The sequence below is a fragment of the Stegodyphus dumicola genome, chromosome 1 (assembly GCF_044657685.1).
Source record: "Stegodyphus dumicola isolate Sdum_Otavi_A_Nest chromosome 1, ASM4465768v1".
Classification (NCBI taxonomy): Eukaryota; Metazoa; Arthropoda; class Arachnida; order Araneae; family Eresidae; genus Stegodyphus; species Stegodyphus dumicola.
The window spans coordinates 95,894,155-95,909,467 of record NC_140768.1 but is presented as its reverse complement, the minus strand read 5'-3'; the positions used below and the strand labels follow the sequence as shown (position 1 = coordinate 95,909,467).

Below are 15,313 nucleotides of genomic sequence, written 5' to 3'. Positions count from 1 at the left end.
CATAAACACTTCAAAGTTCTAGAATTTTCCTCAGAAATACTCGTACAAGTGTTTAGAATATCACTAAGTATAATCAGTAGTTATGCTTCAATCTAATAAGAACGTTAAACACAACGGAATGCAAAACGCATCTTAAGAGACAGTTAATTCAGAAATATCTCCAATCTCAAGCTGAACTAACAACTGGTAACAATAACAACTTATATAGCTTAAATAATGTCGAGATTATTACTTTAAAACCGATGTTTCGAATTGATGCCCAAGAAGAACCAATATTTCCATTCTGCTTCATTGCATATCTTTCAAAAAAGTAAAAAAAAATCATCCAATTAATTTCCTTTATCATTTTTTTTAAATGCGAAAAGTTTGTTTTATAAGCTCTGAAAATGTCAGAAGTTTGTAACTGATATATTTTTAGATATGAAACTTTAAAATTAATGGGCGTCAAAAAGTCTAAAAATATGAACGATTTTCAAAAATACTCCCAAAATATTTTTTTTTAAAAATTACGCTAGAAATTTCATTTAATTTTTTTTTTCTTCCACAGTGTGTTATGATGCAAATTATAATATTCTCAGATTCTCAGTTTATTTGTTAATATTCGCAAAAAGTCGTTTCAACTTTAAATTTGAAAAAAAAAAAAAAAAAAAAAAACTAATCCTGTAAAAATCAAAAGCGTGACACCACATCCACAAGCAGTGTGTGTACAAAGCTTGAGTTCTATATCTCATCGAGAAGCAGTTTAAAAATCCATTACCATCTTTTAACCATAGCGACAAGCACCAAGAGTGAACTAAATAACAGCTTATAATAATAATTAAAAAGCATATATATTTCAGGAACCATTACAAAATTTCAGGTACCAGTTGCAAAAGTACAGATTACAAAATTAACAACAGTAAACCATGTTAAAATGTAAAGGGGAAGGAAGACGGTGGTCTTCTGAACGGGTCCTAAAGATGAAACTCTTTCATGTCTCCTTTTCTCCCCTTGCTAATGGCAGCTGTGCGAAGGAGCGTTGCATGTGAACGGGGTTCTAGTTTCCTATCAGTTTCACAAATTAGGCATTTATACGATCTTGCAATCAAACGTTTCTCCATACACCACTCAATCATGCTTTTTTTACCTCTTCGCCCTAACTAATAGAAAAAATCCAGATTCAGATACTCATCCATTCTGCAGTAAGCACCAAATAAGACACACAATAAAATCCTAGGCGAACCTACACTCTTGGCGACAAACTGGGAAATTGCAGAATCACCCACTGCTCTGCCCATTTCTCCAAAATCACTAACTTGAAAATAACAAGTCAAAAAATTGCACAAACTTGGTATCCATGTACACATCGACTTATTTTCACTTAAAAAAATTCTCAGAATTTCACACTTTCTTTACTTTGTCCATGCACAAATCGATACGCGCCTTATAAGTGGGCGTGCCAAGGGTGTGAGCTCTGCTAAGATCCAACCCAGACACATTCATCAACAATCAAAACATTCTTTAAGCAAAAGAATTCTTTTTGGTATTTTGAGAAGTTAGGGCTATTAATTTTTAAATCATGCATTCAATATTTTCAATCGTTTGGTATCTTAATAATACATTTGTGAGAGATAACTTGTTGCGTTAAATGCTAACATACCACACAACACACAAAAGTAGATTTATAATTAAAAAAAAAAATCTCGGGCAGAACACTATAAACGTAACATTTCAACTCACTTAAAATATAATTTTTCTTTAAATATGAAGCTATAGCATACTTATAAATTGTTTTTAAGAAGAGGTGTAACCAATATTACATGATAAAAAGGCAGGCATGTCCAAGCATAAGACAAGTAAACACCACATATACTGATGCAGCCTATTCTGCATTTTAGCTGACATTTTTTGTAGTTATGGGTTTGTATATCAAGGTTGAAATGCAGTTTAGTCCATTGCTTGGTGATTGTTTTTCAATGGGCAATAAACGCACCAACATGGCTAACCCGATGTTTTGAAGCTGTGTTGTTATTCTGTTGCCACTAAATGTTATCGCCCTGTGTTATATTTAAAGAAAATAAATATTGAAAAATCTGCATAAATGTTTCTTGCATTGTGATAAAACGACGGTACCTAGAGCCAACAAAATTTTGAATAACGTACGTTTCCAACCTAATACGGGCATCTGGAAGGCCAAACTCGGAATTTTTTTTTATTATCTAATTCATATTTTGTAAAACGTGAATAAATTTTTGATTAACAAACTTAAAGATTTCAAAGCGAGCAACGGCAACACAGTACAGGAAAAAAAAAAACATTTTTACGTGCAGAGCGCAAAACTGTGTATCGGAAATTTAAAGCTATGCTCATTTAAAAATTATTTTGCGATATTGCTGTTGAACTGAATTTTATGGTTTAAGTGTAAAGAACATGATATTGGATAAAGAAAGGTAACACACAAAACGCTAAAAAATTACGCCCTTCAGACGTAATTTAAAATCTGAAAGCTTACATTTTTTTTTTGAATTTTTACTTTTTAATTTGAGCAGTTAATTCTGTTGTGATTTGAATGTTCTTATATGGTGGTTCTTTTTTTAATCGAGTGATCCCCCCCTCTATGGCTTTTTGCCATTTTTCTGCATATATTACGGAAACGGCGTATAAAACGTTAGTAAATTTATTTAAAGATGAGGGGGTACAAAAAGTGTTTCCCCTTGAGATAAATTCAATATACATATATAAAACCCCTCAAAAAGACTTTAAAGTTTTCCTGAAAAGGGTAAGTGAAAAAAATTTTTTTGTATGCTTTGTTTCAAAGTTGCTTATTTTTAATACTTTGTATTTCCTTTTCGCTCAATCCTAGAAGATTGGAAAAGCTGAGGTTGTGCAATTCTCTGATGTTTTTCACGTGAAAATAGATCGATAGGTAAATGGGCTAAGCCAATGCAGTGAGCAATGCCGAGTTTGTGCAATTCTCTGATGTTTTTTAAGTGAAAATAAATCGATGTGTACATGGGCAAAGCCAATGCCGAGTTTGTGCAATTCTTTGATGTTTCTTTTAAGTGAAAATAGATCGATGTGCACATGGGAAAAGCCAATGTAGCGCGCAATGCCGAGTATGTGCTATTCTCTAATGTTTTCTAAGTAAAAATAGATCGACTTGCACATGGACAAAGCCAAGGCAGTTCACAATGCCAAGTTTGTGCAATTCTCTGATTTTTTTTAGTGAAAATAGATGGATGTGTACATAGACATCAAGTTTTTGCAATTCTTTAAAGTTTTTGAGCGAATGCGCGCATAAACAAAGCGAGGCTGTATGTTATACCGAGTTGTAATGTAACGTATTTTATATATAATTTAATATATTAGATGTTTAATGTATCATTTGTGTATTTTAAATTTGCCTTGTTGTTTTAATTGAAAGTTATACTTTACACATCTTTTTTTTTTTATTGTATTTTTATTTGTTCGGTTTTGATATGTTGATGATGCTTTCCGAAAAATATCGATAATCCGACGATCTACTCAATAGAAGCAAAATTGTTAACTTTGACCCTATAAATAACTTACACTTTTTTATTTTAATACGTAGCATTTGCTATCGCAATTGCACTTGATAATATGAGTTCATTGATAATATATGTGTGCGTTTGAAGCATTGCTTAGTGTTCCAAATTTGTAGTGTTTATTTTCTTTTATTGTGATAAATTAGATTTTTTTTTATTTCTAGAATGTATGGAATTCTAGTATGACTATAGAATATGATGTGATTTAAGAATTTAAGAAACAGTGATATGAAAGCCGTGTATGATGTTGATCTGCAATAAAAATATTTATTTTTTTATTAATGTAAAGTTTAAAATTTTTAGAAAATAATGAAGATTATCTACTCACTAGTACCTAAGGGATTGTGTCGTTACGTAGCAACAAGGTAATTTGTAAAAATGATAAAATTAAAATGTTCGATAATATGAATTTAAATTTGTTTGCAACTACTCCGGAAAAAGAAGAAAAAAAAAAAAAATGAGAGGGAAACAGTTATTGATTCCAGGCAACAGAGAGAAACCAGACGAAAACCTAGAACTAGCATTTTTTTTTTAGAACTTGAACTCGATTTTTGGTAGTTTTTGAATCGGCTGTAATTGGATATTGTTCTTTAAATGATTATCCTTTTAAACTAAAAATGTAAATAATATTATGTGAATATAACCCCCCCACACACACACAAAAAATCATGTGTACGATTTATTTTACGTTGAATCATTCACAAAAGAAGAAGTTAGTATTTTTTTTTAGTAGCTATCCGGAATATAATCCAGCATAAAAAAAAATCATCAAAGGGGTATGTCTTGAAATTTATTAAGACCTTATATTAATAGATTTAACGCAAATTGGAGTATCTATTTTATTTAAAAGACGCGCAATAATTTGCAACATTGTGATATACTTACCGCAAAAAATTTAATAATAAAAATCTTTTTTTATTTGTATAAATTCTAAAGCTTAAAAATCTTTGAAAATAATGAAGCTGTATGAAATACAAATATGAGAAGACTGCGACGTTGTTACATCTATAGTATCCATGGTCTTATAAGGTCCTATAAGGTTATATAAGGTCTTATAAGGTTATATATTTCTTATAAGGTCCATGATAGTATCCACAGCCAACTCTATAATGGCCTTGAAGCGCAAAAATCATGTGATTCAGATGGTCGATGTGTTTTTGTGGTAGTATATGATTGCGAATCCGTGGTCGTCAAATTTTTGGATATATATTATGCCAATAGTGTTATGTAAGTGGATTATTTTGCTATTCTAAGTGATTTTAAATAACTTAAGCTTTATGCAATGGTAAATAATAGTTTTATCTATATTTCGGTTTATATAATTTTAATTTTTAGATTTGTTTGGGAAAATTTGTAGCTCTTCTCAAGCCTATCCAAGTGTTTCGTTTTAGCATCGAATACATTTACTCTAGTTTTAATATTTTGAGTAGTATTAATTGGAATATTTGTTTGGTGTACTAGATTAGGAATTCTTTATTTTGATTACGTCTTTCTAATAACATATTTGAATACATAATGCCTCGACACCGCAGTGTATTTAGTTGCAAATCCAATTACGACAAAAACGAGAATGTCGCTACTTATTCTTTACCTAAATCACCTAAAAGAAAAGCTGAATGGTTAAGGAAAATTCCGCGAGATTTAAGTAAATTAAAAAACCCGTAATTTGTATAAAGCATTTTTATGAATCACTGATAATTATTAGAAAGTGAGAAGAAGCTTTGTTTTACATGCAATATTATAATTTCATCATCAAACTTGTCAAATAATGTTAAATTATTATACATAATATAAAAATGACAAAATGAATATAAAATGTTCATATAAAAAAGTTAAAAATTTTACCAATTAATTTCAGGGTTGATCTTTACATTATGGTAACTTGGCGTTTTTTTGGCGAAAATTTGGCGACCAACTCTCCTACAGCAACCCTCTATTTTTTTTTTCCCGCCGCCATTTTGTCTTCACGAAGTAAAGACATTTTTCTTTTCTTTTTATCTACTGAACACTTCTTCCAACAATCTACTAGCCGAATTACAGTTATGCTAGAAATTTTATCTAACAAAACTGCTTAATCATGACAAATATTCACTGCAAAATTGGGAAAAAGTGCACAATACCATACTCCTTATGCGTTTTTCAAAATAACACATACACATAAACCATGTACACGCCGACTTATTTTTACTTAAAAAAACATCCCAGAATTGCAAAAAAATGGCATTGCGCACACTCTTCACTATATCCATGTACACTGCTTTTTTCTCACAAATTAGAAAAATTTCACGAAAATACATGACAATTTTCTCAATCTTTAAACCCGGTAAAAAGAACATATATGAAATTACCTGATCGCGAAAAAGTATTTACCCTTTACAAATATGAACATTTCCACATATAAAATAAATAAAATATCCAAAAACTTTTACCTCTAAATCATCTATTACATTATCCACGTCACCGACGAATTCATACCGCAAGCATTACGAATACTTAGTATCAAATATTTCCATGCACGTTTATTTCAACTTAAACGTATACCAAATTCCTACAAACATAAAATTCACAAAATAACTATCATTTAATTAAAATATCACTAAACCATGTACACGTCGACTTATTTTTACTTAAAAAAACATCCCAGAATTGCACAAAAATGGCATTGCACACACTCTTCACTATATCCATGTACACTGCTTTTTTCTCATAAATTAGAAAAATTTCACGAAAATACATGACAATTTTTTCAATCTTTAAACCCGGTAAAAAGAACATATATGAAATTACCTGATCGCAAAAAAGTATTTACCCTTTACAAATATGAACATTTCCACATATAAAATAAATAAAATATCCAAAAACTTTTACCTCTAAATCATCTATTACATTATACACATCACCAACGAATTCATACTGCAAGCATTACAAATACTTAGTATCAAATATTTAAATTATTTCCATGCACGTTTATTTCAACTTAAACGTATACCAAATTCCTACAAACATAAAATTCACAAAATAACTATCATTTCATTAAAATATAATTAAATTCAAAAACACTACTTAAAATATAAATGAGCACATACATTAAATTAATAAAAATTACCTTACAATCCTAATTACTTTAAATTAAATCATTGTTAATAACAATTTTCCCAATAATATCAAATTCCTTTCCACCTTACATTTAGAACAATGCATAAAAATAATATCCTCAAATAATTAAAAATACTAACTTACCTAATCTTCTTCAGAATCTTGATTATGTGGCAGATACACTTTTCTAATTCATTCAATAAAATTATTGAAAGATTTTTTGTGCGAATTTTTCCTCCATACTTCCTCTGCTAAATAAAAAGCAAACTTCTCTCTATCACAATGCCTAAATACCCATTTCAAATTCACTTTATTTAGGGCCATGGGATCCAAAAATTAAACAACACTGTTTCACACAACACAGAATAAAGCTAAATACAAAATATCCACATTTTTTCCTGATTTCCCCCTTTATCCGATTAAAGAACCGTAATTCGTCCATTAATATCACATGACATATCCCATGATCTCTCATTTCCCTCACGCAAAATAATGCCAAAATAATGCGTAATCGGAACTGAGTACTGCTCACATTATTACCAAAGTCCCAGGTAGTAACCTTTATCGCCTCCAAAATGTAACCAAACTACCAGTTACCATATTGTAAAGATCAACCAATTTCAGTTAATAAGTCACAACTGTTTATTTTTATGTATGCTTCTGCATAAATTATGTAAGGTGTAGGATGCGTGTATATGGTACAGCTTCAAATTTTATGAATCTATTTTTGATAGTAGAATAGGCCTGTAATTTGGGGGCACCACTTAAAAAAAAAAAAACGAGCCTAATCACTTACCTCTTAGGTGGTTTGGAAAAAGTGATATAGCATGAAATTGGAGCTGGCACAAATAGAAGGATGTCCTTTTTTATGAATGTAATTAGCATTTAATTTTTCAAAATTTTCTTGAAAGATTTATTTATAGCATAGCATGCATGTAAGTTTATACACAAATTTTCTAGCATTCTAGAAATTCTAGAAATTTTTAATTCATTTCCGTGTTTTCTTAGTGAATGAAGTGATGAGAGATGACTATGGATATTTGCCTTCTAAAAATTTATGTAGCTGATGCGATGGTAGCGGCATGGATTTTTACAAAATATTCTGCCCTTAATATTTATTTTAGTATTAAGAAAATCTAAATAAAATTTACATCCATGAATCTATTGAATTTTTCCCGTTTTGTGGATTTTATATTATTTTGGAAACAAATTTGATTTAGATTACATAAATGGATTCCATTTTTATTAAAATTGCATAAATAAAGTTAGTATGTGGTGATTCTCAATGATATTTTTAGTTACATAAACAAAGTATAATTGTTTTAAAATTATTGAAGATATGCATTTTACCACCTGTGAAAATATTACACTATGAAAAATTTAATGCAAGTCATGCGACCTACTCACGTTTATTAATTTTACTTATATTTATTTTAAGAGAAAACTACTGTTTTTGACAAGTTAAACTTCGCGATCATAGTGAAGAGAAAAAGATCGACTATTTTGATCACGTGACCTTCCGAAACTGATTTCGCTTCAAGGCCATGATAGAGTCGGCCATGGATAGTATCATCGTGACGTCACTATTTTAGTCCCACACCTTTATGGACGTCACTTAGCTCCGCCTTCGCAACTTTGTTTATGCAACGTATTCTGAGATTTTACTGGCGATTTTTTGAAAATCGGCAAGCAGTAGGCTAAAGCATATTTTCACCATATATCATAATGCCAAATTCAGGAAATGCCTCATGGGTAAACTCGAGGTCGGAATGGCCGCAATTGAATATTTCACTTCTTTAGACTATGACTTTTAGACCTCATAGCAATATAAACGCGATGATTTCAGCTACCAATAGCTTCTTAAAAATTTCCTATTTCAATGCGAACGGTGTCATAAAACAATATCAAGAAATTAAAGATTACTTGGATAAGTACAACATTGATGTCATGATGATAGGTGAAACTCACCTTAAAGCTTGCGATAAATTTAAAATAAACGGCTACAATATTATAAGGAAAGACAGAACCCGAAGTAGATGGGGTGGTACTACAATTATCATTAAAAATCACTTGAAGCATACTGAATATGATCTTCCTCACAATAGTCTGCTCGAATTTACTTCAGCTATCATTTATACTGCTTTAAATGAAGCCTACCTATTTATTTCTATTTACAATCCTCCTAATAATCTGATGACTAATAATGACCTGGATATCTTAACCTCCACCAACTTCCCGACTATCATCGCAGGGGACTTGAATGCAAAGCATAATGCTTGGAATTCTAGAGGATCTAATAGCAATGGAAACATTTTACATAACTATTTAATTAGCAACGACCTCAATTTTGCTGCTCCCACTTCTCCAACAAGATTTGGTGCTAACGGAAACGGCGAAGTTTTGGACATTGTACTTCTTAAAAATATTCCTCATACCCCTCTCTTAGAAGTAATAACGGACTTAAATTCTGATCATCTTCCAGTGAACTTCGACTTTTATGGCTTTTATCCTCCGTTAAAGAAACACAGAACTAAGATAAATTGGACCCAATTCTCTGATACTATGAAAGACTATAATTGCAGAAATAATTATAATCATTGCGGTGATATCGAAGATGAAATTTATAAATTCACCACTAAAATGAAAGATTCAATCAATAATGCGACTTATCCCTGCAAAAGCACTAATTTTCTCTCCCTTCCTAAATATATAAAAGATATTATTACAGAGAAGAATAGAAAACATAAGGAATGGCAGCGGTCCGCAGACCCTCGTGCCAAAAGGCACATCAACTTTTTAAACAGGAAAATCAAGCAGGAAATTATGGAATTCAGAAACAAAAAATGGGACTTTCTCCTATCAAACCTGGATCCTCAAGATCAAGCAGTATGGAAAATTGCTAAATCTCTAAGAAATAGCAGACCAAATCAAACTCATGCAATTCATCACATGGGAATCTCCTATCAATCTGAGGACGAGATTGCTAATATAATGGCTAATGAATTAGAGAAAATATTTCAACCTCACCCGCCTGAGAATAACTCCCAAGAAGAAGAAGTTAATTTTACTATTGACAGTATTAACAATTATCCTATAACAAATTTCATTCCCTTTACTTCACCAAAAGAAGTAAGAGAAATTATTCACAAACTCAAGCCAAGGAAAGCCAAAGGCTATGATCAGATTAGCAATGAAGCACTTAAAGCTCTTCCTAGACGTTGTATTACTAACATAGTCAATATTTTTAATGCCTGCATCCGAAATAATTATTTCCCTCAGCAATGGAAACACTCCATAATAGTCAATATCTTAAAACCAAAGAAAGATCCTAAACTCGTCACTTCCTACAGACCTATCAGTCTTTTACCTTCATTAGGAAAAGTATTTGAGAAAATCCTCTGCTCAAGGCTCACTAACCATCTCGAAAGACTCAATTTAATAGATGATCTGCAATTCGGCTTCCGCAGTGGACACTGCACGACTCATCAAATTCTCAATTTGGTGGAATTTGTTTCGCAAGCCTTTACTAAGAAAAACGGGGTGGCTGCATGCTATCTCGATTTCGAAAAGGCCTTTGATAAAGTGTGGCATGCAGGCCTCCTGCATAAATTGAATAATTTTATGCTTCCAAACAGTTTCGTAAAACTCATTAGTTCCTATCTGAAAAACAGGACTTTTCAAGTTCGCTGCGGTGACGCCTTATCTGTCAGAAAAAGAATTCATAGCGGGGTGCCGCAAGGATCCGTTCTTTCCCCCCGGCTCTATAATGTTTATATCAATGATTTCCCGCACCCATTCAACACGAAAATACTCAAATATGCTGACGACACTGTAGTACTGACTGAATCCAGAAGTCCCCAGCTCGCTCTAAGTAATTTACAAATGCATCTCAATATGATCAATCACTGGTGCAAGACTTGGAAAATTAAGCTCAACGCCTCTAAATGTTGTATTGTGCTCTATCGGAGATACAAAACAAGATTAAGAGTTAATACTGATATCTACTTAGATAGAACTCTAATCCCTGTAGCTAATTCCTATAAATATTTAGGTGTTTACATAGATAAATCTCTCAACTTCAAAGATCATATTTCTTATATCTTAAACAAAGCAAATGCAGCCTACATGGCAATTTATCCTATTATCGGCAAAAAATCGAAGCTCAGTCTAAAAATAAAGAAAATGCTTTACATATCTCTAATTCGACCGATCATGCTATATGCAGTGCCGGCATGGGCAATCGCCAATAAAACTGAGCGCAAAAAATTGGATATACTTCAAAATAAAATTCTACGTAGCATTGTGAATGCACCTTGGTACGTGAGAAACTCTATAATTCATAACGACCTGGATATTCCATCTGTGCATAACTTTATACTCATGACAGCTCACAACTTCTTCGAGAAGATGAAGCATAGTCAGTATAATGCAATTAAACAAATGTTGGATTATGATCCAACAATTGAATATACTGTCAAACGCCCAAGGACAATTCATCACAATTCGTTATGGTGGTAACTTGTAAAATTTAATTTTAAAATTTACTTGAACTCTAATTGGACTCTATCCTTTCATTTGTGTTGCATCTTATACTAATGTTAATCAAGAAAATTTTTTATTCAAGATTTTTATGTTACTATTTCATTTTTTAAAATTATTTTGTATGAATTTTTACTTTATCCTATGATTCTACGAACTTTTGAACTTTTTACGGCCTATCTAACTACTGCATACTTCTGAAGGACTTTGAACTCTTATGCCATTCACAGCTTCAAACTGTCTTCGCGCCATTTTCATGATGTCTCACTATTGCTTATCCTGCACTCTTACTAGCTATATAGAGCTCACCACCTGCATTTGCCATAAAACTCACTGAATCTGCCTACATGCTTCAATTTAATGCCATTGCTTACCACTGCACAATTTTTATGATAAACGCCTACTTTCGTAAGTATTAAGATATGCCTGCTCACGCAGCTGAATTTTCTTCGCCCACGGGTGTTGGTACTTCCCTAGTACCATTTATTTGAAAATATCTTTGCCTAGTGCACTTTAATGCGATCTACTGGCAAAAACTCTTTAGTAGTTAATGACCAGAAAAAAGTAAGTCATAAGTCATAAAAGGAAATGCCTCGGCTGGCAAAAGTTCGAACTAAGCCACAGAACACAGGTAAAATTAAGAACTTACCTAAGTATACAACGGTAGGAATAAATCCCCACCGAAAGGCATTTTTCAAAATGTTGAGAACATGCCCAACGCGTTTTTTTGTTTCAGGATTCATATGATAAAAATTATAAAATAAATAACAACGATAAAACACTTTCTCCCAAAGAAGATGTATCTCCCTTACAAATTCTTTGCTTTCTCCAACTCTGGACAGCAGTTTAAATGAGAAGTTGAGCAAATAATTGCTGTGATGCAACGATACAATTTCGAAGAGACGCAAAATGTTTATCATTTATTTCAAAATTATTGGTCTGACAAGAATTATTTTAAAATTATCTTTTCATAAAATTCTAATTCTACGACATAAATGATTGAATTTAACATGTAAAGTAGGAGTAAGGTCTCCAAAAACCCATATTTATCAGATCTTCATGCTTATATTATAGCATTATTATTTCTTTCGAAACAATTGATAAAAGTGGTTTAATATAATAAATTTTAATATTAATTTTTTCAATTAGAATATTTATTTGATACCATTTCGCAAACACGGAAGAAGAACTTTGACTGGTTACTTCTGATTGGATAATATTATTGGCGCGATAAATTGGCATAGTACGGCGGGATTGCATTCTCGACTGTGGTTATCTGGCTTCCTGTGTATCTCCCTTGCAAGTGCTTTTCCCATAGCATTTGTACAATTTAGATTATTTTTAGTGTAAAAACATGGCTTTTCAATCACATTTTAACTTCCCAGTGAAAAAGCGGGCTGTTAAGAAGAAAAGTTCGGAAAATTTTTATCCTCAAATCAAAGAGACGAGTGTTAAGCGAGCTCTGTTCGGAAATTCCACACAGACTGTTTCTTCTAAAAAGATGAAAGTTTCAGATGAAAATCAGTGTAGTCGAGTGGGCATTTCTAGAGAGGATTACTTCGGCCGAAATTCTTCATCTTTAGCAGCTGCAAAACAAGCATTTCATACAGGTTTACCATCAAATCTTGTTGGCCGATCGGAAGAAATTTCTAAAATCCGTGATTTTCTTAGTGGTCGTATAAATAATAAGCAAGCTGGTAGTATGTATATCTCTGGAGCACCAGGGACTGGCAAAACAAGCTGTTTGATCCATGTGATGAACAGCTTAGAAAAAAAAATTTCTCATGCATTCCTAAATTGTATGTCTATTTCTAATCCGGAAAACATATATAAAAGTATATCAATGAAACTTGGACTGTCTTCTAAAATTACAAACTCTAAAAACATTAAGAAAGCTCTTGAAAAATATATTTTGTTAGCACCTATTATGACTGTTCTTATATTAGATGAAATTGATCAGTTGGATTGCAAAGGCCAACAGATTTTGTATTCTTTGTTTGAATGGCCCCAGATGCCAAAATCAACCCTGATTCTTATTGGAATTGCTAATGCCTTGGACATGACGGATCGAATGTTACCTAGACTTCATGCCTTTAAGTATGAACCTGTACTTCTACATTTTCAACCGTATACAAAAGATCAGATTGTGGCAATATTAGAGGATCGTCTCTCCAGCTTTCAGAGTAATGGGATTTCTATTATAAAACCCCTTGCAATCCAATTCTGTGCAAGGAAAATTGCAGCTAGTACAGGAGATATTCGCAAAGCACTTGATGTTTGTAGAAGAGCCATAGAAATGGTGGAAACTAATGAAAAGCGACAGTTAACATTAAAAGCTACATCTGATGATCGTTGCAATCCTGGAAGCCCTATGAAAAGAATTCCTGGACAATGGAAAAGCATTGATTTGTCAGAGATAAGTTCCATATTACATGAAGTTTATGGTTCACGTTTGCAAACTTCCGATTCTTCAAAAAGGGTGACAATGCCTTTGCAGCATATGATTTTGTTATGTACTCTGGTTCTTATGAAAAAACACTGTAAAATTCAAGACATGAATTTGGGAAAAGTGTATGATGTTTACAGACGAGTATGCAAGAAGCAAGAGATAACAGAAGTGCCAGAATGCTCTTTCCATGGGATCTGCAGACTTGTTGAATCCAGAGGTTTCATTGAGTTGAAAACTGCCAAAGTAGCTAGAATGTCGAAAATCATACTGAAAATTGACGAGACAGAGGCAGAATATGTTATGCAAGATAAAGCTATGCTACGAGCTATTTTAGCTGATAAATCTGTTTTAAGTAATTCCTAAAGCTTGTTTTTTAAAAGAGCATTATAAAAGATTTTAAATGACTATTTTTATGAGTGATAGTTATTGCATATCATTAAGTTATTTATAGTTATATAATGCATCTTAGGTATATAAAATGTGTTTATTATAAGAAATTACAGGCAGAGTGAGATTCTGATGTATTACAAATAGTAGAGTGTTATTATTTCTCTACTTGATTGAATTTTTTTAAAAATTATTTCTTAGAGGTCACCTTTCAAATGATGTAATATTTTAAATTTTATGGATTTAGCTCATTCCAATTTTTATCATAGAGATTTTCTAGTATAATTTTCATAATATGATTAGCTTGAGATTAATAGTAACTATTTTGTCTCAAGTGATACATGCATTACATTCATGATATTGAAATGCCTTTTTTTTTTTTCTTCCGTTTTACTGTGAACGTTTCTTCCAATGTATACACTTATTTAGGGGAATTGGAAATAGATCTACTTTGGAATATCTTGGTTATCTTATATGTTATGCATATAGGATCGGTGCCATAGCTGGTGTAACTGTACCGGGCGACAAAATTTTGGAGCTATAAAAATTTTAGAATTAAGTGAAGTCTCAAACATCACAATTTTTAGAATTTATAGGCTAGGCAGCAGAATTTAGCATCCACAAAATTGCACCAAGCAGCAAAATGCCTAGCGCTGGCCCTGAATACATATAACAAGTTACAATGCTCAGAAATCATTTAAATGTCATTTTAACTTTACTTTTCCATTGCTTAGTATATTGTGTTTGTTATTTATTAGTTGTCTGTGTTCTAATAAACTGAAATACAAAACATGTCATGTTTTTTGTCATTTATTATTCAGTTGTATTAATTTATGAAATATACTTTTTATGTGGTTATTTAATTATAAATTAAATTAAAACTTATAGTTGAAATTTAAATGGATTTATATTTAATTATTTTTAAATAGTTCTATCGTATAAAAAAATATATGTTGCACAAAACAAGGAATTTAAACCTCATATTTGCATACGTGAATCGTATTCTCTAGTTTTTTAAAGAAAGTGATATAGTGAAAATATTTCTTGTTATTTTTAATGGATATATCCTAAATGAATTAAAATGTTTAGCTATGCATTTATTAAGAATATAAAACTTTGTGAGGATTTATTAAAAACTTGGAGCCAACCCTCATTCTTATTAGACTTTATCATAACATTTTGATATAGAATATAGCAATTTATGCATGTACTTATGTGATTTACTAATTTTATGAAATATTTTTTAATCAAGTAATGTATTGAAATAAAAGGAAAACAAGGGCAAGAAAATAGTAAA

At 31.6% G+C, this 15,313-nt stretch overlaps 1 protein-coding gene and 1 long non-coding RNA gene across 2 annotated transcripts in view; one reads left to right on the top strand and one right to left on the bottom strand.

Annotated features, from left to right (window-relative positions):
• LOC118201415 (uncharacterized) overlaps positions 1–12,030 on the bottom strand; it is a 41,335-nt gene extending 29,305 nt beyond the window's left edge. The window contains exon 1 of the long non-coding RNA XR_015041456.1: positions 11,830–12,030. This is a non-coding gene — a long non-coding RNA (uncharacterized LOC118201415). The remainder of the gene's footprint in view (positions 1–11,829) is intronic.
• Positions 12,031–12,410: 380 nt separating this feature from the next.
• Cdc6 (Cell division cycle 6) lies at positions 12,411–14,808 on the top strand. The gene has a single exon (XM_085817885.1). It carries the CDS (start codon positions 12,535–12,537, stop codon positions 13,990–13,992), a length of 1,458 nt encoding a protein of 485 aa, XP_085674011.1. The 5' UTR covers positions 12,411–12,534; the 3' UTR covers positions 13,993–14,808.
• The last annotated feature ends 505 nt before the right edge of the window (positions 14,809–15,313 follow it).

What these genes read in the sequence shown, in the direction of transcription:
- Cdc6 (XM_085817885.1), top strand. Translation starts at nt 12,535, where the DNA reads ATGGCTTTTCAATCACATTTTAACTTCCCAGTGAAAAAGCGGGCTGTT.